This window comes from Nycticebus coucang, chromosome 10 (assembly GCF_027406575.1).
Source record: "Nycticebus coucang isolate mNycCou1 chromosome 10, mNycCou1.pri, whole genome shotgun sequence".
NCBI classification, from domain to species: Eukaryota; Metazoa; Chordata; class Mammalia; order Primates; family Lorisidae; genus Nycticebus; species Nycticebus coucang.
In genome coordinates, this window is record NC_069789.1 from 102,052,546 (window position 1) to 102,080,296 (window position 27,751).

Consider the following 27,751-nt stretch of genomic DNA (forward strand, 5'->3'; position numbering starts at 1 on the left):
AAACTTATTAATAAAAAAAGAACAAGTGATCCCATTTCATTGTGGGCAAGAGACTTGAACAGAAGCTGCTCTGCAGAAGACAGGCGCATGGCCAGTAGACACATGAAAAAATGCTCATAATCTTTAATCATCAGAGAAATGCAAATCAAAACCACTTTGAGATATCATCTAACTCCAGTAAGATTAGCCCACATAACAAAATCCCAAAACTTCAGATGTTGGCATGGATGTGGAGAGAAGGGAACACTTCTGCAGTGTTGGTAAGAATGCAAACTAATACGTCCCTTCTGGAAAGAAGTTTGGAGAACACTTAAGGAACTAAAAGTAGACTTGCCATTGGATTCTGTAATTTCTCTACTAGGTATATGTACAGATGACCCACAATCTCTTTACAACAGAGACATTTACACAAGAATGTTTTTTGCAACCCAATTCATAATTGGCAAGTCATGGAAGCAGCCCAAGTGCCCATCAAATGGATTAACAAATGTAAATTAATTTATAAATTAATGCTAATAAAATTTTTAAAAAGGTTCTAGAAGGAAGGCTCTAATGAAGTTTCCATATCTTCATCTGGATTGAGTGTTTCTTTCTTTCTTTTCTTGTCCTAGATGTGCTTCAAGAAGAAAAAGATAAAGGATAAATCAGTTAAAAGGCAGATGGTCATTCGTTTCTCCCTTCACTCACACTGTCTCCTCCCAATCAGCCAGAGCTCCTCCTCGATTCCTCTCTAAAGGACTCTCTTCTCACTCCCACCTACCTCTTTGGATGAGTTCCTGCCCTTTGAGCCATGTCTCCCCTCCCCTTGGTTGGGACCATGAAATGGGGTTCTCAGTACTACACGGATGAGGACAGGGGAAAAGTAGGAGAAGCTGGAGAAACATAGCAAAGAGGAAGGAGCTGGGGTACCCAATGCAAGGAGTTGAGAGGAAGGTTCTCCTTGTGTAAAAAGTTGAGAGGAGAGTACAAAAGGTATTTCTGATCAAGAAATATTTGTGATGTTTGACTTGTGGCCTCTGCGCCGAAGCCATCTGAGAGCCCATGTATGACTGTGCCCTAGGATGTGTCAGCCTTGGTTCTGAGCTGTTTTTATTCCAGTAGAAGGCTTTGTTAGTGTTCCTGTAATCCTGTAATGTCTGTCTTTGTGACAGTGTGGCCTCTGTCATGGAGCCCCAACCACCCCTGTCTGCTGCAGTGTATTTCTTTCACTAAGGCAGGTTATGATTCGCTCAGGAGCATCCTTGATTACTTAGGTGTTATAGGAGCTCTGCTGATCGCTCTCAAATTAAATTCCCTTTCCTGATCACTGTGTGTCATAAAGAATTAAATTAGTTAATATGTAAAACAATGGAGTTTTATAAGGCTAACTTAAGATTATAATTGAAAACCCCTTAGAAGAAGCTGAGTCATCCTGAGTACTCAGTAAATAAGTGACATCAATATGATTAATATAACTATTTTGTTCAGATAGTACCAGCCACAGCCACTACTTTAACAACTATGTCTATAGTGATGTAATTCAGTCAAAGACCTGCTCTAAATTATCTTTCAAGTTCAATATCTATATATCACATGGATATTCATAATTTCCTATGGAAACCTCTCCAACTTAACCTGTCTAAAAAGGAAGACATTTTTTGTTTCCTGGAACATGATCTTTCTACTGTGTTCGTAGGGGTATATTCAAGAATAAATGGAATAATGTACATGAAAACACAACTTTTACTTCTATTAGACCCAGATATTTAATTAGCAGAAATGTCATTGTTAGCATTGTTATTTCACAGTCTATGCAAGGCTTGTACAAGTCTACAGATGTATCATAATTCATGTTGACTATCTGTGGGGTCCCCCAGTAAGAATATGGCGAATAGGAATAAAAATAATGTCTCTCTTTTTCCCCTGTATATTAATTTTAAAGTAGCAATATCTGGTTTCCTGATAGTAGCAATATGGTTTCCTGACCATTCTGTGCTCTTTGCTTTAGGGAAGTTGGGACAAAAGATTGAGAGAGAGAGAGAGAGAGAAATAGCCTTCTTTTGGTTTTCAAAGGGAAGGCTTATGGAAATCGTATTACAATCTTTGGGATCACCCAGTATGTATATGAGCAAGGACTTCTTTCAGAGCAAGTGAATCATAGAGGAAGTGATCAGACATATTTTCTGTCTATGGAGGTGCAGTCCGTCAAAGAAGAAATGAATGTATGGGGTGGTTACGTGCGGGAGACATTGAGAGCCTAGCTGGGATTCCTAAGCCAAGCAGAGTTTATGTGCAGCCAAATAACTCTTATGGCTGTAGAAATATTTGTGTTGCCTGCATAGAAAGATGGGACTTACGAAAACTCCATATAGTCCCTTCTAAGCCAGAATGTAGGTGAAATAAGTTCCTTCCCAGGATGTTGTCTTGGGATGTCCACTTATGTTTCTGAAGTACCAGAGAAAGTTGGGTCTGAGCTGGTAATGATGAGGGATGAATTGCATCCAGGGTCACCTAAACCAAGATGGCTAAAAAGCAGAGGCTGCTACTTGACCCTCAATGTGGATTTCTGACCCATATGTGGATTTTTTTGAGGAAATAGGATTTTTTGGACCTATGAACAGCTATAAACATTAACTGTAAACCCCCTATGTATAGGTAGCTTGTCGTCAACTAGCACGTGTGGGATAGTGGTGAACACTGCAACCTGGGTCAGAGTCTCTACTGCATTGCTGCAGACAACGGTCAAAATAGTTTTGTTAATTTATAAAATAATTAGGAATTCTTGTGCACAAAATGTTTTATATTTACTTACTACTTTTTTTACAATGAAGACTTAATTTCTCGCTTTAAGCCAAAAGACACCCCAGTAGAGGATGTTTTTTATCTCTCTACCATTAGTTTCCCGTACCGTTTAACACATATTACAGCTGAACTGAAATCACGTGCTGTTTTACAATTTTGATTTTGTGTATGTGCTATTTTGTCTGCCTTGAAGACTTTTCTTATGTCTGTGTCTTTATTTTGCTTAGACCAATAAATAGTACCTACTGCATGCTAATTTCTTAGAATGTACAGGGTCCTGTACATACTAGTAGACAAAATACATGTCCACTAGCCCCTTAATTGTTAGATCACTTGATGAGGAATATGAAAGATACTTCACCAACATCACGCAACAAATGGGCCACATGCAGACCAAGTCCATCCCATTCCAAATCCCTTGCTTTTGACCACTATGTGAGATTAGTACCACACTGGCCTAATTTCAAATGTTTTAGCATTTCCCACAGGTTTCAAATCCTGTTGAAGCCAACAATGACTACCCTTGTCTCAGTACACTTTAAGAAGTTTCTCTATTGCAATATGAGTGCAAGGGCATTATCTATTCTCTCATGTTTAACTTGACTCTATGTGCTATGGAAGATGAAATGTGGTCCTTGCAAAGCATAAACCAAATAATTTTCCTTTTGAAAAACAAATACTTGTGTATTCAAGTCTCACCTGGATAAAACTATGTGTGTTACTATATAGTTTGATTGTGCCTCTTCTCTTTTGCAGTCGAAAGAAGAAGAATTGAAGTGTATCTCCTTCTTCGCAGGGGAAATCATGACATTTTTTATTCCCCACCACTTCAATGATGCTTCCTGTATCATCTTGAACTTCATAGATTGTTCTCTGACCTGTTAGTGATTTCTGCAACAGAAAATTAATATCCGATTCCTGAGAACATATTTAATAACTACCTCACAGATGGGAAAGTCCCTGTGATGGGTTAAAACAAGTCTCAGGACAAGTGCTAGAACTGTGTAGACACACATGGGCCTTAGGCCAGGTTTTCTCAGTGAGCGCTTCCTTAATATCCTTTTTAAGTCTTTCCAGTCCTATGTATTTCTCCAATAGTTATGTGTATAGAACAGTGGGTTATACATCTTCTTAATTTCAACTGCATTCCACCTCCAGGCAAGCTATGAATCTCAAAGCACCTTTACACAGGGCAATCTGAAATCCTTGGTCAAAGGGATTCAAAAATTGCTAAAATTTGCAAAAGTAACAGGAAAACACCTAATCCTCCTAATCCTATAGTTTCCTACTAAAAATTAATGATCAGTCCCATAAGTTGGCTTGAATCCTGCTTTGAATAACTTCTGGAAAGTGCTGAACAGACAGAACAGTGAGGTAAATCTTTCTCTTCAAAATCATTTTTTTGAGAATCTGCTTTACAGAGATCCTGAGTAAACATCAGCAGAACAGCTTCAGCGTTATCTCCAGGGCTGAGTTCTATGTCCCACATGAATCCTGCCTCCAAAGAAAGGTGAGAGGCAAGCTTTTGCCCTTTGACACCTTACCCAGCTTCAATTATTATCTGCCTGCTGCAAAAAGGAGGAAAGGAGGGCAGTGCCTGTGGCTCAAAGGTGTAGGGTTCCGGTCCCATATGCCGTAGGTGGTGTGTTCAAACCCAGCCCCAGCAAAAAAAGAAAGGAGGAAAGGAGCAGATGCAGCAGATTTTACAACCCCCAGTTTACAGCCCCCTTAATATCAGCTAGCCCAGGGCCTCAGCTGCTGGCTTTTCCCTTTTCATTCCTTGGGTTGCCATGCTGCCATCTCCCTTCTTTCTTTTCTCCCACGTCCCCATTATCTTTCTATCTTTCTGTCTCATTCCCTCTCTCTTTCTAAGAATACAAAATAAATTCTTTACTCATATAGTAATTTTTGTCTGCAGAAATTGTACCTCCACTGCATACCATGAGCACCTCCTGAGCTTTCCACTGCCACACTTGCTAGGCTCTTTTGGCCTTTGCCCCTGTGCAAAATGGATGATCATTTGCTACAAGTATTTATCAGTATGTTATGTGGATGTGCAATAAGAACTATTTAAGGGAACTTCGTCCTCCTTCTGAGCTCAGGACCTTAAGTTCAAACTTTCAGTTCTTTGCTCACCACAGCTACACGTTTTACTCATTAATGCTAGAATTGTGCTCATAATAATGATCACTTTAAAAGTGTGTATCCAAGAACATTTATTAACAGTTGTATACCAGTGGGGGGCGGGGCGGGAGTCAGAGACCATCTGTTTCCACGTGTCCTGGCTCCCCCACCATTGGTATGCCACTGTTAAAACCAGTTACAAACCTAACTAATAGTTACTAAATTGGTAGACTGAACACCTATACGTCCATTGCCCCATTTTATGAGTAATAAATATTTTGTGACATTTGCTTTATCTTTCCGTATTTACAAGAACTTCTCTTTCACCATTGTGATGATGATGATGATGAACTAGTTGCAAAGACAGTGATAATCCTTCAGTCTAAAATGTTCAATGCATGTCTCCCACTTAACCACAATAATCAAACTCAGGAAACTTAACATTTTTTATTTCTATTATCCAAAATGTAGTTACTACTATGATGTAGGACTTTGGAGATTCATGGATTTGTTACTGAGAATCTTTTCTGGGAGAACGAAGCCTGTAAACATTGTTTTCAGGAGGTAGTTTATTTAAATATCACAACAGCCTAGAATTACTCTAGGAATGAGATTCATAAAGGTAATTTGGGTGTTACAGAAAGGAATTTATATATATAATATATATGTATGTGTGTGTGTATACACATTCTTGTGCATTTTAAAGTAGTGTGGAATTTTAAATTGCACATGAACTTTATGGATACCCTGTGTGTGTATATCTGTGTGTGTGTGTGTCTGTGTGTATAAAAATATCACATAGGCCAGGCATCGTAGTTCATCCCTATAATCCCAGCACTTTGAGGGGCTGAGATGGAAGAATCACTTCAGGCCAGGAGTTCGAGACCAGCCTGGGCAACATCATGAGACCTTGTCACTACAAAAAATTTAAAAATTAGCGGGGTATGTTGGTATACACCTATAGTCCAAACTATACAGGCGGCTGAGTTGGGAGTCACTCAGTGAACGATGCATAAAGAAAAAAAAGGCAGGGTGTGGTGGCTTATGTCTCTAATCCTAATACTTTGGTAGGCCAAGGCAGGAGGATCACTTGAGCCCATGGGTTCAAGATAAGCCTGGGCAACATAGTGAGACACCACCCCCCTCCCCCAATCTCTATAAAAATAATTAAGAAAAATCATCCAGCTGTAATGGTGCACACCTGTAATGTTAGCTACTGGGGAGGCTAAGCTGGGCAGGTTTCTTGGGCCCAGGAGTTTGAGGTTACAGTTAGCTATTATCATGCCTCTGCACTCCAGCCTGGGGTGACACAGTGAGACCTTGCATCCAAAAGGAAAAAACAGTATGAAAAAGAAAAGAAAAAAGGGTATTAATATTTCCTCCTTGAAAACTTGTAAGGAGGGATTTCTTTCTTTCTTTTTTTTTTTTTTTTTTTTTAAAGACAGAGTCTCACTTTATCGCCCTCGGTAGAGTGCCATGGCATCACATAGCTCACAGCAACCTCCAACTCCTGGGCTGAAGCGATTCTCTTGCCTCAGCCTCCCGAGTAGCTGGGACTACAGGTACCCGCCACAACGCCCAGCCATTTTTTGGTTTGCAGTTCAGATGGGGCCGGGTTATGAACCCACCACCCTCGGTATATGGGGCCGGCGCTCTACCAACTGAGCCACAGGCACCGCCCAAGGAGGGATTTCTTAATTGATTAAAATTTCTCTTTATTATAATGCATCCTACTCTGAAAACTTTCTTTTATAATCAGAATGTTTAACTCATTTATCTCTCCTTACTGAGAACCAAACAAAAAACATAAGTTAATACAGATTGAGCATTCCAAATTTGAAATATGAAATGCTACAAAGTCTAAAACATTTTGAGCACCCATATGATGATGCTTAAAGGAAAAGCCCATTGGGGAATTATGCACATCAATGTTCAACCAGCATGTATAATGCAAATATTCCAAAATCTGAAAAACATAACAAAATATGAAATACTTCTGGTCTCAAGCATTTTGGGTATAGGACAGTCAACTTGTAAATACAAATGTTTCACTAGTTAATAAAAGCCAGAATCCTGGAAAAAAAAAAAAAAGAGTGTGTACCCAGAATAATGCAGGTAAAATAAGGGGTTAATTGGGGAAATAAAAATACTGTGTTGTGAGCTGTTGATTATATTAGATCTATTTGAATAAATAGCAGGCTCTAGATGGTTCCTTGGGTTTACATATCCTGTGACAACCAGCTTCATGAATTCGGACCTTGCCATATCAGTAAAACCACTCTCTGCTCATTGTTTTGCTGACGTATCTATATGACGAGTTTGATTACATGACTTTCTAAGTATTACCTAAATTCCTCCTTCTGAGGTGTTCAATACCTTTCTGATGAATGAGTCTTCTTTGGTTAGAATCTGACCTTAATGGTTGACTGCGTTCATTTTCCAGGAATGATCAGTCTATTCATTTCTTGCTCTTTGGCTATAGACATTGGGACTCAAACCTCAAAGGGAGATACTTCATCCCAATAAAAATATACTGATTATTGCTAAGTGGAGGTAATAAAAATAAATTTAGTACCCCAACATTGTATCCAATAGGTGGGAACTTATCTCCTTGCTTCTTGAATTTAATGGTGTTTTTTTCTAATGTAGGCCTGTAGTTGTTGATCTATCATTTTCTGATTAGGACTTTATCATACAAATGAAAATAATGTCACCTAACCATGTGCACCCTCATATTAACCTGAAACCAAGAAAAAATTTTAAAAAATAAACTTAGTAGAATGTGTATATAAATCCAGACCCTACTTTGTTCCTAATCATTCCTCAGACCACATAATCATAGGTGATGAAGGCTCAAGATTTCTCAGTGAACATTTTCATAATAAGTTCAGGGTAATATTTTGGAAAGGAAAACATGACAGTGAGGATGTTAATAGGTTCTGGGTAACTCCCAGTATAATCCTGAGAAAAGATTTTTCCTACTTATTACTCTTGAGAGAGTCTTAGGTTTTAATGTCGAGTAAATGGGCAAAACTCTCGTTAGCGCCACAAAAGGCTTTTGGTTTCAGGTGCTGGTGGAGAAATGAAATAAAACAGTTTTGAGAACTTACCCTATGTAGCATATATGATCCATTGATAATCATTCCAGAAGCTAGCATTTCAATAATATAAATCCTCAAGGGTTCCACTGCTATATTTATGATTATGTTTGGAACCACAACCGTTTGGTTAGAACGAGCATTAGATACAGTAGAGGTTTCGTTTACTTCTAGGATACCATCTCGTTGCACATAATCTGATATAGTAATGATTCTGTTTCTGGTGAAATTTCTTCTTAAGTTGATGTCTAAAACTTTCACATGAAAGAACTTATTCTCTGTAGCCACTGTAGCGTGAAACACTTTTTTGGACTCATTTTCTGAGGACTCATATTCAAATGGCTCTGATGCACTCAGTACCATCACTGTCAGTGGGTCCATTTGGAGATAATTTGCTCTGGTGTTTACTTGAGACTGGAGAAAAAAGGGAAATTGTTGAGTGGGAAATACTGAAGCACTTTTCAGCAACATGGAGCTCAACATTTACAGATGGATAGAGCTGTGGCTGGGATGGAGGGTCACTGAGCAGAGCAGGAAAGCAGGTCCCCAACCGTGGTCAAAGCCAGGACAAGACCCAGAGGAGTCTACATGTGTGAAAAGCAGGAAAATGTTTTGTGAGAGAATGATCCTTAAGAAGTAAACAATAAGAGCAACATAAGAGTAGTGGATTCCGGGAGCATTGGCGTGAAGGAATTTAGGGAAATTTTCAGACAAAACAATACTTTGTATTCTTTCACTCTCCAATTGACAGTACAAGTGCATAAGAATCAACAAACAAAATTAGATAACCCTGAAAATGGAAAATGGTGCCAACTGGGAACCACAGACATGAGGGATTTTCAGTTAACACCAGTGTCGACTGGGCAATTTTGAGTGTATAACTCATGGTTCCTCAACGTAACATTTGGTAGTGTCATAGCAGGTGGGAACGCATGAGGCCTGAAGCTTTCTAATACCCCAACGTCAGCAGGTGCAGGGTAGAGACAAACTCTGGGGGCTGCCATTTCCACCACCACAGCATTTCCCAATGTCATGACTCCAACTCACTGTCAAGAACCTGAGATCAGGTGGATTTGCCTTTCATGTCCTTTCTCTATAACATTCTGATCTTCTTAAATTGCAGACCACTGTAAAAGAAGGGAAAATTCTTTGGTCAATAAGAAAAATTGTGGGAGGCTATCCTTCCCATCCTCTGAATTGCAAGTGATCAGTCAAATGTTTTCCCAGTTCTATCTTCTTTTGGTTCCTCTTTCTTTACTTTCCTTTTTTTCTTTGAGACAGAGTCTCATTCTGTCACCCTGGGCAGAGTGCTGTGACATCATCATAAATCACAACAACCTCAAACTCTTGGGCTTGAGCAAACTCTTGCCTCATCCTCCCAAGTAGTTGGCCGTATAGGTGCCCACCACTACGCCCAGGTAACTCTTCTATTTTTAGTAGAGATGGGGTCATTTCCTTTCTAAAATCAAAGATTCTCATGATACTGATTGCCTGGTCATGTTCTGCAGATAATCTATTTAGCTACAGAAACTAGTGCATAGAAATGTGATGTTGGTTTCTGAGGTAAAGTATGGTCATTTGAGACCTTGACTTTTAATTATATATTTACATATATCCATATAATAATAACTCATTGATTTTATGACTGGATAACCTTCACCCTTCTTACGGGGTAGGCTTATATTTAACTACGATATATATATTTTATTATAAGGGGTAATGATGGTTTAAATGATCTCAGTGGGACAGAGACATGAAATGAAAATTGGTTACTATTAACAGCAATTTTTATTTTTATTTTTATTTATTTATTTATTTTTTGACACAGAGTCTCCCATGTCACACTTTGGTAGAGTGCTGTGGCATTACAGCTCACAGCAATCTCAAACTCTTGGGCTTAAGGAATTCTCTTGCCTCAGCCTCCCAAGTAGCTGGGACTACAGGTGCCCACCATAACACCTGGCTATTCATTCTGAGGTTGTTATTGTCATTATTGTTTTAGCAGTCCCTGGCCGGGTTCGAACACACCAGCCCTGGTAAAGTGGCTGGGGCCCTAACCACTTACCTATGGGCACCAAGCCAAACAGCAAATTTTAATATTTCACTTTGTAATTATCTCACCTTTCAAAAGTACAGGAAGCCACTGTCTCTCATGAGTCTCTCATCAACTCCCTCTCACTTTAGTTCTTTCATTACATCCCAAACATACCCTCTGCATTCGAACTGGAATGCTCTTAGCTGTTAACTTGTTGGTGTTTGCAGCAATAATAATGAAGGCTGCTTACTCACAGATTGTAACAGGGATATGTCACCTATGTCCAAATCCAGCTTGAGAAAGGACAGTGGCGCAAGGTGGGAGAAGGCTGGTCCCTGTTCCCTTTACCTGTCATCTGTTTCTTTGTAGAATCTCTGCAAGGGGTCGAAGTCTTGGAAAATTCTGACAGAATTCTCTAAGTTGGTTTAATTCAGCATCATTTAGGGACATCCTTGTGAAAAAGGTGGCAAACTGATCTCTGGTGCTTCCTTCTTGCATTTTCAATGAGGTTTAGCTTATTGTCCACTAAGAACGCCAGGAATGCTAGGAAAATGAAATATTTCAAAGACAAAAATGAGAAACAGTCCCAGTTAGAGTCTCTTTATAACTGTCCCAAGCCATGCAATTGCCACAGGGAAGGGAGAGAGGAGTTGTGAAGCAATGTTGAGGCTCCTCCCATCAACATTCTTAGTTTTCCATTCTGTGAGTCAGAGTGCATATCTTTGTCAAAATGAAAAGGGGAAGGGCAGAGAGGGAAGTGGATGGGAAGAAATTACTAAGTGAGTACAATGTATATTATTTGGGGGATAGACACAGATAAAAACCCCGACTGTAGAGTATTTAGAATATACATATTAAGTAGTGTTTCTGAAGACTCCAAATTCTGTGTTTCAAAGCATATCTAATCCCACAGGCATAGGAATGGTGTTTTCCACTGGTTTGAAGAGAAAGTAACACTGAAACTCAAATTGTCATCTAGAGAAAATGACATTTAAACAGAAGAAGCTCAATAACACTTCCTGACACTGAACACCTCAGCATCGTTGTGAGACAAAGACCTACAGGAACACATTGGAAGTAACATCCAACAAGAAAAAAATCAACAAGATTAACACACACTACAGACCAAAAGATATGTAAGTGGAAAAAATCAACTTGATTATGTGTGCCTATGTCTTAGAAAGAAAACCCTGATTGAAGAGAAGAGAAACACAGAGTATACTGATATGGTGGAAGGAGGAAGGAAAAAAAGTTATGACAATGTACTAGTTAATTTCTTAGAGGATGAAATAGAGTTTCAGAGATATAGAAGTGTCATAAATTGATGAGACCAGATAGCTAACATCAACATATATTAAAAGGCCTAACCAGTTAAGTGACAACTTTTGTAGAATTTAAGTTAAGAAACTGACATACGTGTTGTTAAAAACAATCACTTAAAGGTGAAAATATTTGAAAAATTATGGTGGGACCACATCTATGGAGCATATTGCAAGGGTACATGTCAAATCTAGTAAGTATAGAGTATAAATGAAGTAAGTAAATAAAGTGAAACCCTATATTAACTAATTCGATCTAAGCATTCCAAATTGTATATAAAATCAGCACATTGTACCCCATGAATGCATTAATGTATACATGATCTATGTGTATATGACTTAATAACAAGATTATTTTTCAAATAATAACTGAAGAAATGCCAGCTTATCTATGTCAGCATAACTCTAAATAGACTTTAAGACAAAGAATAATTTCAGATACCAAATAATGATAAAAGGTTGGACTCTTAAGAAAATATAACTTTGGTTATGAATTTATCTAATAGTATTTGTTATTGATTTACATTCCAATATATTATAATTACTCTTATATATTTCCTTTCACATACACACAGACATGCGCAGTTACTCTTATGCACACATATATATGTGTATAAAGGCTTGCACACATGTACATGTTACGTATATACATAAGATACATTCTGTATGTGTGAGTAGATCTGTACACTATATATGAATTTGACAGAACTACAAAGAATAACACAATATTAGGTATCTCTCTCAATTACTAAATGAACAAGGTAAAAATTATAAAGATATAAAAACATTTGAGCAGCACAATTGATAAAATAACAAGGTTTATCTAACATTTATAAAAGACAAAAATCAACATTTAAAATCTTACATTTATTCAAGCACACATGAAATAAATATTGTACCAGGCTATGTAAAAACTCTCAATTTTTCTAAGCGGGACATGGTGGCTCACACCTGTAATCCCAGCACTCTGGGAGGCTGAGGCCAGTGGGTTGCCTGAGCTCAGCAGTTTGAGACCAGCCTGAACAAGAGCAAGACCCTGCCTCTACTGAAAATAGAAAAACTAGCTGGGCCTGTGGCTGGCACCTGTGCTCCCAGCTACTCATCAGGATAAGGCAGGAGAATCTCTTGAGTCCAGGAGTTTGACACTGCTGTGAGCTACAACACCATAGAACACCATAGCACCCTACCCAAGGCACAGAATGAGACTCTGTGTCAAAAACAGTAAAAAAATAAAAACCAGAAAAATTGTAAAAGCTGCCAAGAGCATCCTTTTTCTATTGACTACATCACTTTGCCTGCAGACAAAAATCACTTTAACTTTCAGGAGAGCGTAAAGTAATCCCCAAATGACTGAAACTGCCTGAATACCTGGCACAGTTGAAGCAAAAGTAGTAAGGCACCACTTATTGGAAAGTCTGTATGAAACAGAAGTTTTCTATTCTGTGTGCATTTGTTCTTGTTTGTGAACTTGGACTAACACAAGGTACAGCCTCAAGTCCAGATGCGATTTTTACTTAATATTATTTTGTGGTATGAGTCACCACTCCTCTTTTCCCCAGTCCCTCCCACAGCCCCTGAGTTCCTGACCACACCCCAGCCGAGAGTACCAAAGCCATTTTCCAGGTTACAACTTATGTTATTAGACACTTGGAAAATTATCTTTTAGAGGCTGCAATGGCCAAAATGCATATTCCCCCTTTTCAGGTCTCAGTTGTGATGGGAAAAAAAAAAAAAAAGAAGTCTATTATCTTTTTAAATAAGTGAAAGATTAGAATCAAGCAACTTCAGTTATCATTTCCCTGGGGGTGGTTGACATCAGCCCTGCTCTCCTCACCCACCCCCCAGCCTGAAAAATCAAATACTGATTTTCTCCTTGTGACCTTATGCATTTGAAGGTAGCCAGAACTTCTCTACCAGTAATACCCCCCCAGCTCACCTCACTGGAAACTTCTTTGACAGTAGTCCAGATCTTGAGATATTTAGAAATGCACAAATCAATACTTGTTTTGAGTAGAGAGATAAGTCAGGAAAGTTCTCAGAAATGGAACCAGATAGTGTTAGAATCTCCTCAAATGCTAACCCAATGAAGTATTTCCAAAGACAGCAAGGAGAAAAGGCTCAGTGAGATCCCTTTATAACTGTCTGGTGTTGTGCAATCGTCCCAGGCAGAGACTCCTCCCATCAGAGTTCTTAGTCTTCCATTCTGTGAGTCAGAGAAAACAGTTTCCTTCCTAGAAATACCTTTGCCCAAATAAAAAGGGATAGGGCAGAGAGGGAAGTGGATGAGAAGAAATTACTTATTAGGCACAATATATATTATTTGTAAAACCCCTGACCTTACCACTGACATAATATAGACATGTGACAAAATTACACTTGTGAACTATGTGCTTGTAAAATTAAATAAAATATATTCATTTAAATATTCCTTATCACAAATGTCAATAGCTGAAAGCATTTCTACATTGTAACCTTCATATCTAGCAGTCTCATCTGGGAGTCATTAAAGACATAAATTCTCTTGAATGACGCTCAAGGGTAGAGAAGCAAAGTCAGCCAACCAGACAGGTGTCCCTTCTTCCTGCACACTGAGTGGCAGTGGCAGGAGGAGATCTTGGTAGAAGCATCAAGTGCCATTATCAGTACTTACTGCATGTTCGAATGGGGCATGTCTGCTATAGAATGTCTGAATGGGGCATGTCTGCTATGGAATCACTACTGGCCTGACAAAACCCCGCACCCCCACCCCACCCCATTATTAGTAGTTAACAACACTGGGTCTTGCCAGATCAGAAAATCTTGATGACTATTCAGAACTCTTCCTCTACTTATATATATGAAAGAGTTTGACATGAGCTGTCCTCCTGATTGTGACTAGGTTCCTTCTCCTCAATGATTCATGGTTACTCATTTCTCATTATTCCTAGAAAAATAAGTGGATGGTGGGGGCATATGGGGACAGCAGTGAAGTCTTCTTTGTTTTGTTTTGTTTGTTTTCAGACAGAGTCACTATTGCCCAGGCTACAGTGCCATAGCTCATAGCAACCTCAAAATCTTGGGTTCAAGAGATACGCTAGCCCCAGCCTCCCAAGTAACTGAGGCTGCAGGTACCTGGATAATTTTTCTATTTTTAGTAGAGATGGGGTGTTGCTCTTGCTCAGGCTGGTCTCAGACTCTTGCTCAGGAAATCCACCTGCCTCAGCCTCCCAGAGTGCTGGGATTATTGGTGTGAGTCACCATGACCGGCCTACAGTGAAGTCTTAAACATTGTAGTAGTGCAGTGACCTTCTGGTACAGTGAGGGGCCTGTTAAACTCTCTATTCACCACTGTTTCTTCAGCTAAGGATAGCGGGTACCCTTGGAACTACTGTCACCTCACATGTCACCGAAATACACCATCTAGCTGATGGTGTCGTGTTAACCCTCCATCTGATCTGCAAGCAGGATGTGGCTAGGTGTGGCACAAGGAACCTCCAAGACAGCTCACACAGATAAATGATGTGAGGCTGTCTACGCCTCAGAAAGAAGCTGATTGTCCTAATCTCAATTAGGGTCATGGGGAGGATAGGTGAGGTTTAGATGTGAAAGCACATCTGTACCTTTTCCAAAGCAGGAGAGATGGACACAAACACCTTTTGAGGTTCCTGACTGTCTTTCACAGGCTTCAGGTTGCTGTCGGGTGGATGCATCGAGCTGCTCTTGGTGTGCCAGAAAGGGATAGTAAAGATGTCCAAGAGGACCAAATCCAGGGCTTAGGGGACAGAGGACACCTGGTAGGAATGACCATGGTTCAAGACATTTTTATGTCTCTTTCCCTGTCATTATTTCATTTGGGGCAATGTCTTCATTTGAGACTCTGTTATATAACACAGAAGTTACTGCCACCAATAAAGAGAACTAAGAAAAATGCTCCATAATCCATATTGTGGAGAGGAAATTTTGATAGATGAGAGAAAGAAATGGTAAAAAGTGTGTAGTTTTTCTGCCTCTGAAACAGTAGCTGAACAATTAGTCATTTGTGTCATCACAGAGGAAGTTCACTAATAGAACATAAAAGAATACCTAATATGCAGAAAAATGTCTGCATGAACTTGAATGACTTCTCATCTGAAGTACTAATTCCTAGGTCATTCCGACCTCTGGGGTATTTCCCTCCAGGTTGATGTCCTACCAAGATGTTGTATATTTTGTCTGTGGCACAATACCAACATACCAGGAGCTTTTGTAAATAAAGTTTTATGTAAACAAAGCTTACTCATTTATGCATTGTCAGTGTCTATGTCATGGTGCAGCTGTGGAATTGACAACCTTCAGGAGAGTTCATCTGGTGGCAGAGCCTTAAGATTTTACATTTCCTAGAAAATGTTTGTCAACCTGTACTCAGCCATCATTCTAGGAAATAGCAGAAAGACTCTAAGGAGAAAAGTGAGAGTAGTATTCATAGAAGAGCAATCATATCAGGAAACCATGGTCAGAGCTTTTAAGGTCCATTGTAGGCCCACGGGCCAAAGCTTATGATATGGCTTGAGGTCTCCAAGCAGAAAATGAAAATGAAGAGTGTCAAAGCCCTTCTTCTATTGATTATCTATAAAGGGCAGACTAAAACCTATTAAAATAGGAGCTCAGCAAAACTGATTGACATATTTAGGAGGTCATCAGCCAGCTGACTAAGTTGCCTTCACAAGGAAATAGGCGTTTCCTTCTCAGGAAAAAGTGATAGAGTGAGTGACAAATGTTGCAATAGTCTTACACCCCTTAGAACACTTTCATAACCCATTATGATTTATTTAATATTGATAGGATTTTTGTTTGTTTGTTTCTTGAGACAGTCTCACTCTATGGCCTGAGTAGAGGTCCATGGTGTCATAGCTCACAGCAGCATTAAACTATTGGGCTCAAGTGATCTTGTTGCCTCAGCCTCCCAAGTAGCTGGGACTACAGGCACCTGGCACAATGCCCAGCTATTTTTTTACAAGCTAAGGATTCACTCTTGCTCAGGCTGGTCTCCAACTCCTGAGCTCATGCAATCCACCTGCTTCAGCCTGCGATAGTGTTAGGATTACAGGTGTGAACCACAGTGCCCGACCTGATAGTTTTAATTTGTAAATGTCTTAAATATTTATTTATTTTGATGAGAGAAATGGTCTTTTTCCTTTTCGGATAATATATAGTGGACCCTCCAGAGTTGACCACCTTCCTACATTGACCACTTCCTTAAGTTGACCTAATTTTCGTAGACCACAAATGCACCACATGTACTTACCAGTACAGTGCATCTCCTTATTTGGCCACCTTCATCTGCATGCTGGCCAGTTTGTCACGGTCCATTGGTTGATTCATTTACAGAGGTTCTGCTGTATTTATTTCATGTTGGTATGATGGTGGCACTGGTATTTCTAAAAGAATTTGTATAGGATTGTTAATATTTTCTCCTAAATGAAGCCACTTTCCACAGAGGCTCCCATCCAGAAGGAGAGTTAAAGGACAAAAATTTAGCAAGTAACCTGGTAGATTTGAGCTGCACTAAGAGAGAAGGTTGAAGAATGCACATCACCCTTGCTGAGGTGAGCTGTGACCACAAGGATACAAACAAAAGGTACAAAATCCATCACCAAATGGATGGGAGCCCCCTCCCCCATAAGAATGGCTCAGAGTGCCCCACAAACAAACAGGCAGAGTTCAAAGCTCCTCCCACTACACTCCATGGGACAGACCCTCTAAAATCTGGACCTACCTCCCCTACTAGGGTGCCATGGCATCCTCCTGCCAGGCATAAAACTCTATAAAACTGTATATATTCTCTACCTGCAACTTTGAGCTCCTAGCACTCCCCTCTACTCTCACTCCGAGGTCTGGAGGCCTGTCCTCCAGGAGTTCAGATTCTTGGGTGATTTCTCAAGGGGTGTGGACAGTGCCTATACTGCAGCTGGTCAGTGCTGACTCTGCAGCATGGGAGCGAGGAGAGGACGGTCGGCTGAGAGGGAACCACACCAGATCAGCAGTTCCTTGAGGCACGGAACAGCAGCCGTCTTTTAGCAGCAATTTGGCCAGGCATAAAACTGTAAAACTGTATATATCCTCTACCTGAAACTCTGAGCTCCCAGATCTCCCCTCCACTCTCACTCTGAGGTCTGGAGGCCTTCCCCCCAGGAGTTCAGATCCTTGGGTGATTTCTTGAGGGGTGTGGACAGTGCCTAACCTGTAGCTGGTTAGCGCTGACTCTGGGGCACGATAGGGAGGAGAGGATGGTCGGCTGAGAGGGAACCACACCAGAGCAGCAGTTCCCTGAGGTACGGAACAGCAGCCGTCTTTTAGCAGCAATACAGCCAGGCATAAAACTGTGTAAAACTGTATATATTCTCTACCTGCAACTCTGAACTCCCAGCACTCCCCTCCACTCTCACTCTGAGATCTGGAAGACTGTCCCCCAGGAGTTCAGATTCTTGGGTGATTTCTCGAGGGCAGTGGACAGTGCCTAAACTGCAGCTGGTCAGTGCTGACTCTGGGGCACTGGAGTGAGGAGAGGATGGTTGGCCGAGAGGAAACCACACCAGAGCAGCAGTTCCCTGAGGCTTGGAACAACAGCAGTCTTTTAGCAGCAATACGGCTCACTCCTGGATATTCTGAAGCCACACCCCCTGTCTCCCTGGGCAACCAGAGGAGGCCGGCAACCATCTGTGAGTAAAGGATTTGCCTGAGGTGGTACCGACTCACCAACCCAGGAACTTCCCAGGGTGGGGCTGACCCAGAGGACTGCTTTACTGAGCCTAAGACACACTTGGCCCTCAGGGGATCGTCAGCCTATAGACAAAGGAAGGCAGCAGGATAGAACTGATGGTCACCAAATACAAACTTGCAGGAGCAAAGACAGGGCTTTGGAACTCAAAAGAGCTTCTCTTCTGCAGGGGAACGTAGCAAGAACAGAAACAAAATCCTGCAAATTTGTTCTGTTGTGTTCTGTCAGTAACATCAGTCAGGGGCGGGGCTGGACCTGAGTGAACACCCCCTAACCTTCATCAAGCACCTGAGGCTGTCAGGCCTCACCTGCTCCTGCTAGATAGAGGCAGATCAGAGAGGCCTGGCAGATTTCCTTGTGATTAAGGCAGGTGCAAACCCCTGGAGTATCTGTTCACTACACGCAAATGGGTCAGCCATCTGTAGGGCTATAAGTGACTGGGTGTGACAGAGGTGCAAGGTGGGGAAGGAGGCATCAACCTTCCCAGACTGATCTATTTGCTGGGTGACTCCTCCTGACTCCATGCAGCACTGGAGCAAGCCATATCAGAGTAGTCACCAGACCCCTGTGATCCAGTTCCCAGAGACCTCCTAAAGTCTCCCACCCAAGACAGGAGCTGACTGAGACAATTGATTTAGTCCTTTTGAACTGAGCCCATTGGCTGAGGTCTATTCAGGTGGTGCCCTGGGTGTGTGGTTGTAGGAAGGTTTGATTTTTCTTTTCCAATTGTTCCCTATGGTGGGTGGGGTGACTTAATTGCTGGTATTTCTCCACAGCTGAGACTTCAACCCAGAGTAACTTTTTATCTAGGGTCAAACAGAAACCAGCTGAAAACAAGAAAGAACCACTTAGACCCACCACACCAAACAGGGCCCCAGTTTCTCAGTCCACAGCATTGTACGGGTCCTCGACAAAGCCCCAGGGGGAAAATCAAATGGAGTAAAACAATCATGGGGCCGATTCAGTGGAAAAACTCTGGTAACATGAATAACCAGAATAGATCAACCCCCCCCCCAAGAAAACATTTGGCAGATGTAATTGAAGATCCCATTCATAAACAACTATCCAATTCAGAAATCGAATTAAGAATTTGGTTTGCAAATAAGACTAATGAAATGGAGGAAAATTTGGAATTAGAACTTCGAGCAGAAACTCAAAAGTCGGGAATAGGAATTCGAGGAAAAATTCAAAAGTTGTCTCAAGAATTTAATTAATTTAAAGACAAAACCACCAAAGACTTAGACACACTGAAGCAAGAATTTGCAGCCCTCAAAGATCTGGAAAATACAGCAGAATCCCTCAGTAACAGAGTGGAGCAAGCAGAACAAAGGGTTTCTGACGTTGAAGACAAAGCCTTTGAATGCTCCCAAACTCTCAAAGACGGAGAGCAAAAACGGATCATTTTCTCAGAGAGCTCTGGAATAATTTGAAGAAGGCTAATAAATGACTCATTGGAATCCCTGATACAGATGAAGTGGCCTCGCTAGGCACAGAGACCCTTCTCCATGAAATTATGAAAGAGAATTTTCCAGATATGCCAAGATATTCTGAAATCTAGATAGCAGACAGCTTCAGAACCCCAGCACAATTCAACCCCAATAAGACATCCCCCAGGCATATCATAATTAACTTCACTAAAGTTAATACGAAGGAGAAAATCCTCAAAGCAGCCAGATGGAAGAAAGCCATTACCTACAAAGGGAAGAATATTAGAATGACTGCAGATTTCTCTGCTGAAACTTTTCAAGCCAGAAGATGGTGGTCATCAACTTTTCACCTCATAAAGCAAAATAACTTTCAACCCTGGATCCTGTATCCAGCTAAACTGTGTTTCATTTATGATGGAGAAATTAAATACTTTAATGACATTCATATCTTGAAGAAATTTGCAATAACCAAACCAGCTCTTCAGGATATTCACAGACCTATCCTCCAGAATGAACAACCCAATCCTCTACCACAAAAGTAAACTCACTCAGAAACTTTTGATCAAACTCCATCTTCCACACTGGTGAAAGGATTAAAAATGTCCAATGGAATTTTGAAAAACTCGATACCCAATATTTTACCAGACTTATCAATATTCTCCATTAATGTGATAGGCTTAAACTGTCCTCTAAAGAGGCATAGGTTAGCTGACTGGATACAAAAACTCAGGCCAGATATTATGTGCATACAAGAGTCACATCTTACCTTAAAAGACAAATATCGACTTAAGGTGAAAGGATGGTCATCCATATTTCAGGCAAATGGTAATCAGAAAAAAGCAGGTGTTGCAATCTTATATGCAGATACAATAGGCTTTAAAGGAACAAAAGTAAGGAAGGATAAGAATGGTCATTTCATATTTGTTAAGGGTAATACTAAATATGATGAGATTTCAATTATTACTATCTATGCACCCAACCAGAATGCACCTCAATTTATAGGAGAAACTCTAACTGACATGAGCAACTTGATTTCATACAGCTCCACAATAGTTGGAGATTTCAACACTCCTTTGGTTGTTGAATCGATCCTCCAATAAGCTTTGGTGTTGGATCAATCCTCCAATAAAAAGCTGAGCAAAGAAATTTTAGATTTAAACATAACTATCCAACATTTGGATTTAGCAGGCATCTACAGAACATTTCATCCCAACAAAACTGAATACACATAGTTCTCATCAGTCCATGGAACTTACTCCAAAATCAATCACATCTTAGGTCACAAGTCTAACCTCAGTAAATTTAAAGGAATAGAAATTATTCCTTGCATCTTTTCGGACCACCATGGAATAAAAGTTGAGCTGAGTAACAACAGGAGTCTGCATACTCATACAAAAACATGGAAGTTAAATAACCTTATGCTGAATGATAGCTTGGTTAGAGATGAGATTAAGAAGGAAATTGCCAAATTTTTGTAACAAAACAACAATGAAGACCTGAATTATCAGAACCTCTGGGATACTGCAAAGGCAGTCCTAAGAGGGAAATTTATAGCACTGCAAGCCTTCCTCAAGAGAACGGAAACAGAGGAAGTTAACAACTTAATGGGACATCACAAGCAACTGGAAAAGGAAGAACATTCCAACCCCAAACCAAGTAGAACAAAATAAATAAGCAAAATTAGAGCAGAATTAAATGAAATTGAAAACAAAAGGATTATACAAGAGATCAATAAATCAAAAAGTTGGTTTTTTGAAGAGGTCAGTAAAATAGATAAATATTTGGCCAACCAAATCAGGAAAAAAAGAATAAGATCTCTAATCTCATCAATCAGAAATGACAAAGGTAAAATAAAAAAGGACTCCTCAGAAATTCAAAAAATCCTTAATGAATATTAAAAGAAACTTTATTATCAGAAATATAAAAATCTGAAGGAAATTGACCAATACCTGGAAGCACGTCACCTTTGAAGACTTAGCCAGAATCAAGTGGAAATGTTGAACAGGCCCATATCAAGTTCTGAAATAGCATCAACTATACAAAACCTCCCTAAAAAGAAAAGCCCGGGACCAGATGGTTTCACATCATAATTCTACCAAACCTTTAAAGAGTAATTAGTACCTATATTACTCAACCTGTTCCAAAAGGTAGTAAAAGAAGGAAGACTACTTACCCAACACGTTCTATGAAGCAAACATCACCCTGATCCCCAAAACAGGAAAAGACCCAACAAGAAAGGAAAAGTATAGACCAATAACACTAATGAGTATAGATGCAAAAATATTCAACAAGACCCTAACAAACAGAATCCAGCAACACATCAAACAAATTAGACATCATGACCAAGTCAGTTTTATCCCAGGGTCTCAAGGCTGGTTCAATATTCGTATCAATAAGTATAATTCAGTACATAAACAAATTAAAAAACAAAGACCACATGATTCTCTCAATCGATGAAGAAAAAGCTTTTGATAATATCCAGCATCCCTTCATGATCAGAACACTTAAGAAAATTGATATAGAAGGGACATTTCTTAAACTGATAGAGGCCATCTACAGCAAACCCACAGCCAATATCGTATTGAATGGAGTTAAATTGGAATCATTTCCACTCAGATCAGGAACCAGACAAGGCTGCCCATAGTCTCCATTGCTCTTTAACATTGTAAAGGAAGTTTTAGCCACTGCAATTAGGGAATGAAAGGCAATCAAGGGTATCTATATAGGGTCAGAAGAGATCAAACTTTCGCTCTTTGCAAATGATATAATTGTATTTCTGGAAAACACCAGGGATTCTACTCAAAAACTCTTAGAAGTTGTCAAGTAATACAGCAGCATCTCAGGTTCAAAATGAACATTCATAAATCGGTAGCCTTTATATATACCAACAATAGTCAAGTTGAAAAAACAGTTAAGGACTCTATCCCATTCACAGTAGTGCCAAAGAAGATGAAATATTTGGGAGTTTATCTAACAAAGAATGTGAAAGATCTCTATAAAGAGAACTATGTAACTCTAAGAAAAGAAATAGCTGAAAATATTAACAAATGGAAAAACACACCATGCTCATGGCTGGGAAGAATCAACATTGTTAAAATGTCCATACTACCCAAAGCAATATATAATTTTAACGCAATCCCCATTAAATCCCCACTGTCATACTTTAAGGATCTTGAAAAAACAATACTTCATTTTATATGGAATCAGAAAAAACCTTGAATAGCCAAAACATTACTCAGAAATAAAAACAAACCAGGAGGAATTACGCTACCAGACCTCAGACTATACTACAAATCGATAGTGATCAAAAGAGCATGGTATTGGCACAAAAACAGAGAATTATATGTCTGGAACAGAATAGAGAACCAAGAGATGAATCCAGCTACTTACTGTTATCTGATCTTTGAAAAGCCAATTAAAAACATTCAGTGGGGAAAAGATTCTCTATTTAACAAATGGTGCTGGGCGAACTGGCTGGCAACCTGCAGAAGGCTGAAACTGGACCCACCCTTTCACCATTAACTAAGACAAACTCTCACTGGATTAAAGATTTAAACTTAAGACATGAAACTATAAAAATACTGGAAGAAAGTGCAGGGAAAACCCTTGAAGAAATCAGCCTGGGCAGGTATTTTATGAGGAGGACCACCCGGGCAATTGAAACAGCTTCAAAAATACACTACTGGGACCTGATCAAACTAAAAATCTTCTGCACAGCCAAGAACACAGAAAATAAAGCAAGCAAACAGCCCTCAGAATGGGAGAAGATATTTGCAGGTTATGTCTCCGACAAAGGTTTAATAACCAGGATCCACAGAGAACTCAAATGTATAAGCAAGAAAAGAACAAGTGATCCCATCGAGGGCTGGGCAAGGGATTTGAAGAGAAACTTCTCTGAAGAAGACAGGTGTGCGGCCTACAGATATATGAAAAAATGGTCATATCTTTAATCCTCAGAGAAATGCAAATCAAAACTACTTTGAGATATCATCTAACTACAGTAAGAGTAGCCTATATCACAATATCCCAAGACCAGAGATGTTGGCGTGGATGGGGAGAAAAGGGAACACTTCTACACTGCTGGTGGGAATGCAAATTAATACATTCCTTTTGGAAAGATGTATGGAGAACACTTAGAGATCTAAAAATAGATCTGCCATTCAATCCTATAATTCCTCTACTAGGCATATACCCAGAAGACTAAAAATCACATCACAACAACAATATTTGTACCAGAATGTTTATTCAGCCCTATTCATAATTGCTAAGTCATGGAAACAGCCCAAGTGCCCATCGATCCACGAATGGATTAATAAATTGTGGTATATGTACACCATGGAATACTATGCAGCCTTAAAGAAAGATGGAGACTTTACCTCTTTCATGTTTACTTGGATGGAGCTGGAACATATTCTTCTTAGTAAAGTATCCCAAGAATAGAAGAAAAAGTATCATGTGTACTCAGCCCTACTATGAAACTAATTTATGGCTTTCACATGAAAGCTATAACCCAGTTATAACCTAAGAATAGGGATAAGGGGGAAAGGGAGGGGAGGGACACGGGGTAGGCAGAGAGAGGGGGATTGGTGGGATTACACCTGCACTGCACCTTACAAGGGTATATGTGTAACTTAGTAAATGTGGAATGTAAATGTCTTAGCACAATAATTAAGAAAATGCCAGGAAATCTAGGTTAAACAGTGTGATGAAAATGTGTCAAACGGTCTATGAAACTAGTGTATGGTGCCCCATGATCACATTAATGTACATAGCTATGATTTAATAAAAAAATAAAAAAGAATATTTTCTCCTCAAATATTAGATAGAAGTTACCAAATGTCTATTCCAAAAACTTTCATTGTACAGAGTTTTGGTTTGGCTTCCTTTTTCTGTAATCAACCTAGGAATATTTGTGTGTTTCATTTCTCTATGAAACACTTTTGGTAAGTTATGCTTTAGAGGCATTTTGTATCTTAGATCTAAGTAACCAAACCAAATGTTGGAATAATATTATTTGTAATATTCTTTTATTATCTTTTTAATGTGTATATTACCCATAGTGTCATTTCTTCATATTTCTGGTATTGGTCATTTATATTATTGCTCCTAATTTTATTTTTTTCGACTAAAGTGAGCAGGTAGACTCCCTCCCAGGAGGATGCTTAGGGAAACCCAGAGTCATGAGGAAAGATACAACATTGAAGGAATTTGAAACCGTTGGCACCTATAGCTGGAACAATTTTTAAACGATGTTCTAACACCTCACCAGTTTAACAATTTCATACTGAAGTTCTAGATATCATTTCAGTTCTTTTTTTATTTGTTTTTTACTTTTTATAGATTTAGAGGGTACAAGTGCACTTTTGTTATGTGGATATATTACATAGCTGTGAACTCCAGGCTTTTAGCATAGGCATCATCCCCATCCTACGTGTAATACCCATGAAGCAGTTTCTCTTCCCTCACATCCCTTCCACACTTCCAGGCGTCCAGTATCTATTATTTCACCTTCTACGTCGATCTGGATGCATTATTTAGGTCCCACTCATAAGTGATCACATGCAGTATTTGATTTTCTGTGACAAAACATAATTTAAATTTTTTCTCTTAGTCAACTTAACAGATAACTGTTCCTTTAAAGTGATAATAAAAACATATTCAGTAATTATTAGCATACAGATAAATGAAATAAATGACACAATTTTCATAGGGGAAGAGATGGAGGAATTGGAAATTCTCTGTTATAAGTTAGTTACCTGTATTATATCTGAAATAATCACAGTGTTATTTGAAGGTAGAGTTAGGTTACTTAAAAATATATTTTGGAAACTCTCAGGCAACTATAAAAGAATTTTAAAAAGAAGTATAATTCACATACTATGAGGCAAAATAAAAAGGAATCATAAAATGCTCCATTGAAACCATGAAAGGCAGAAAAAGAGGGTACAAAGAAACAAAGAACAAATGCAACAAGTAGAATTCAGTTAAAAACGTTATAGATAGTAATCTAACTCCAGCAGTTACTGCAGAAGAGCCCTGATTTGTAGCATTTGCAAATTTCCATTAGATTAGTAGCATCACCTCCGCTGATTTAATTATGCCAAATGTTTTACAATTGCTCAGTATGTCCTCAATATTTACCAATCAGTTCTTTCTAACTTCCAGCTTGGGAATGATTAGGCTCCAGAACACCACTGCCTTCAATTCTTCCTTTCCCCAAACATAGCATCTGTCTGTCTGTCACTTTCTTTCTGATGCAGTCTTCAGGATAATTGTCAGAATATATAAGTAAAATATTAAATTGATCAGGCATTCTTCTGCAGAGTAACTTTTATTTTTTTTTTATTTTTTTCTTGTTAAATCATAGCTGTGTACATTAGTGCAATTGCCTGTACTCATTCTAAGATGCACCATAGATGTGGACCCACCCATTACCCTCCCTCCACCAAAACCTCCCCCATCCCTTCCCTTTCCTTGGCCTTTTCCCCATAGTCTTGTGCTATGGTTAGGTTATAGCTTTCATGTGAAAGCTATGATTTAGCTTCATATTAGGGCTGACTACATTGGATACTTTTTCTTCCATTCCTGAGATACTTTGCTAAGAAGAATAAGTTCCAGCTCATCCATGTAAACATAAAAGAGGTAAAGTCTCCATATTTCTTCAAGGCTGCATAGTATTCCATGGTATACATGTACCACAATTTGCTAGTCCATTCGTGGGTCGATGGGCACTTGGGCTTCCTCCATGACTTAGCAATTATGAATTGGGCTTCAATAAACGTTCTGGTACAGATGTCTTTGTTATATTGTGACCTTTGTTCTTCTGGGTATAAACCTAATAAAGGAATTAGAGGATCGAATGGCAGGTCTACTTTTAGATCTCTAAGTATTCTCCAAACATACTTCCAGAAGGAACGTATAAGTGGGCATTCCCACCATCAGTGCTGAAGTGTGCCCTTTCCTCCTCATCCACACCAACATTTCTGGTTTTGGGATTTTGTTATGTGGGCTACTCTTACTGGGCTGAGATGATATCTCAAAATAGTTTTGATTTGCATTTCTCTGATGATTAAGGATGATGAGCTTTTTTTCAAGTGTTTGTACATTTTGCGTCTGTCTTCTTTAGAGAAGTTTCTCTTTAAGTCCCTTGCCCACCCTGAAATGGGGTCACGTGTTCTTTTCTTGCTAATAAATTTGAGTTCTCTGTGGATTCTTGTTATTAGACCTTTATCGGAGGTGTAACCTGCAAATATTTTCTCCCATTCTGAGGGGTGTCTGCTTGCTTTACTCACTATGTTCTTGACTGCAGAAGTTTTTAGTTTGATCACGTCCCAGTAGTGTATTTTTGATACTGCTTTGATTGCCTGGGGAGTCCGCCTCATAAAATGTTCACCCAGGCCGATTCCTTCAAGAGTTTTCCCTGCACTTTCTTCAAGTATTTTTATAGTTTCATGTCTTAAGTTTAAATCTTATCCAGTGAGAGTCTATCTTAGTTAAGTGGGTCCAGTTTCAATCTTCTACAGGTGGCCAGTCAGTTTACCCAGCTCCATTTGTTAAATAGGGAATCTTTTCCCCACTGAATGTTTTTAATTGACTTCTCAAAGATCAAATAAAGGTAAGTAGCTGGATCCATCTCTTGGTTCTCTATTCTGTTCCAGACATCTACTTCTCTGCTTTTGTGCCAGTACCATGCTGTTTTGATCACTATGGATTTATAGTACAGTCTCAGGTCTGGTAGTGTGATTCCTCCTGCTTTGTTTTTATTGCTGAGTAATGTTTTGGCTATTCGAGGTTTTTTCTGATTCCATATAAAATGAAGTATTATTTTTTTCAAGATCTTTAAAGTATGACAATGGAGCTTTAATAGGAATTGCATTAAAATTATATATTGCTTTGGGCAGTATGGACATTTTAACAATGTTGATTCTTCCCAGCCATGAGCATGCTATGTTTTTCCATCTGTTAACATCTTCAGCTATTTCTTTTCTAGAGTTTCATAGTTCTCTTTGTAGAGATCTTTCACGTCCTTTGTTAGGTATACTCCCAAATATTTCATCTTCTTTGGCACTACTGTGAAAGGAATAGAGTCCTTGACTGTTTGTTCGGCTTGGTTATTGTTGGTATATATAAAGGCTACAGATTTATGGGTGTTGATTTTGTAGCCTGAGACATTGCTATATTCCTTGATCACTTCTAAAAGTTTTGTAGTAGAATCCCTAGTGTTTTCCAGA

At 39.3% G+C, this 27,751-nt stretch overlaps 1 protein-coding gene across 1 annotated transcript; it reads right to left on the reverse strand.

The window, feature by feature from the left end:
* Positions 1–108: 108 nt before the first annotated feature.
* LOC128596789 (pyrin and HIN domain-containing protein 1-like) lies at positions 109–9,075 on the reverse strand. Its single transcript, XM_053606507.1, has 4 exons — positions 9,051–9,075; positions 8,016–8,417; positions 3,481–3,672; positions 109–616 (listed from the first exon to the last, which is right to left on the reverse strand). Exons 2-4 carry the CDS (start codon positions 8,382–8,384, stop codon positions 608–610), a joined length of 570 nt encoding a protein of 189 aa, XP_053462482.1. The 5' UTR covers positions 8,385–8,417; positions 9,051–9,075; the 3' UTR covers positions 109–607.
* Positions 9,076–27,751: the final 18,676 nt, after the last annotated feature.

What these genes read in the sequence shown, in the direction of transcription:
- LOC128596789 (XM_053606507.1), bottom strand. Translation starts at nt 8,384, where the DNA reads ATGGACCCACTGACAGTGATGGTACTGAGTGCATCAGAGCCATTTGAA. An exon ending in GATCATATATGCTACATAGG is followed by an intron (nt 3,673 to 8,015) that starts GTAAGTTCTCAA and finishes TTTCTGTTGCAG; the next exon opens with AAATCACTAACAGGTCAGAG.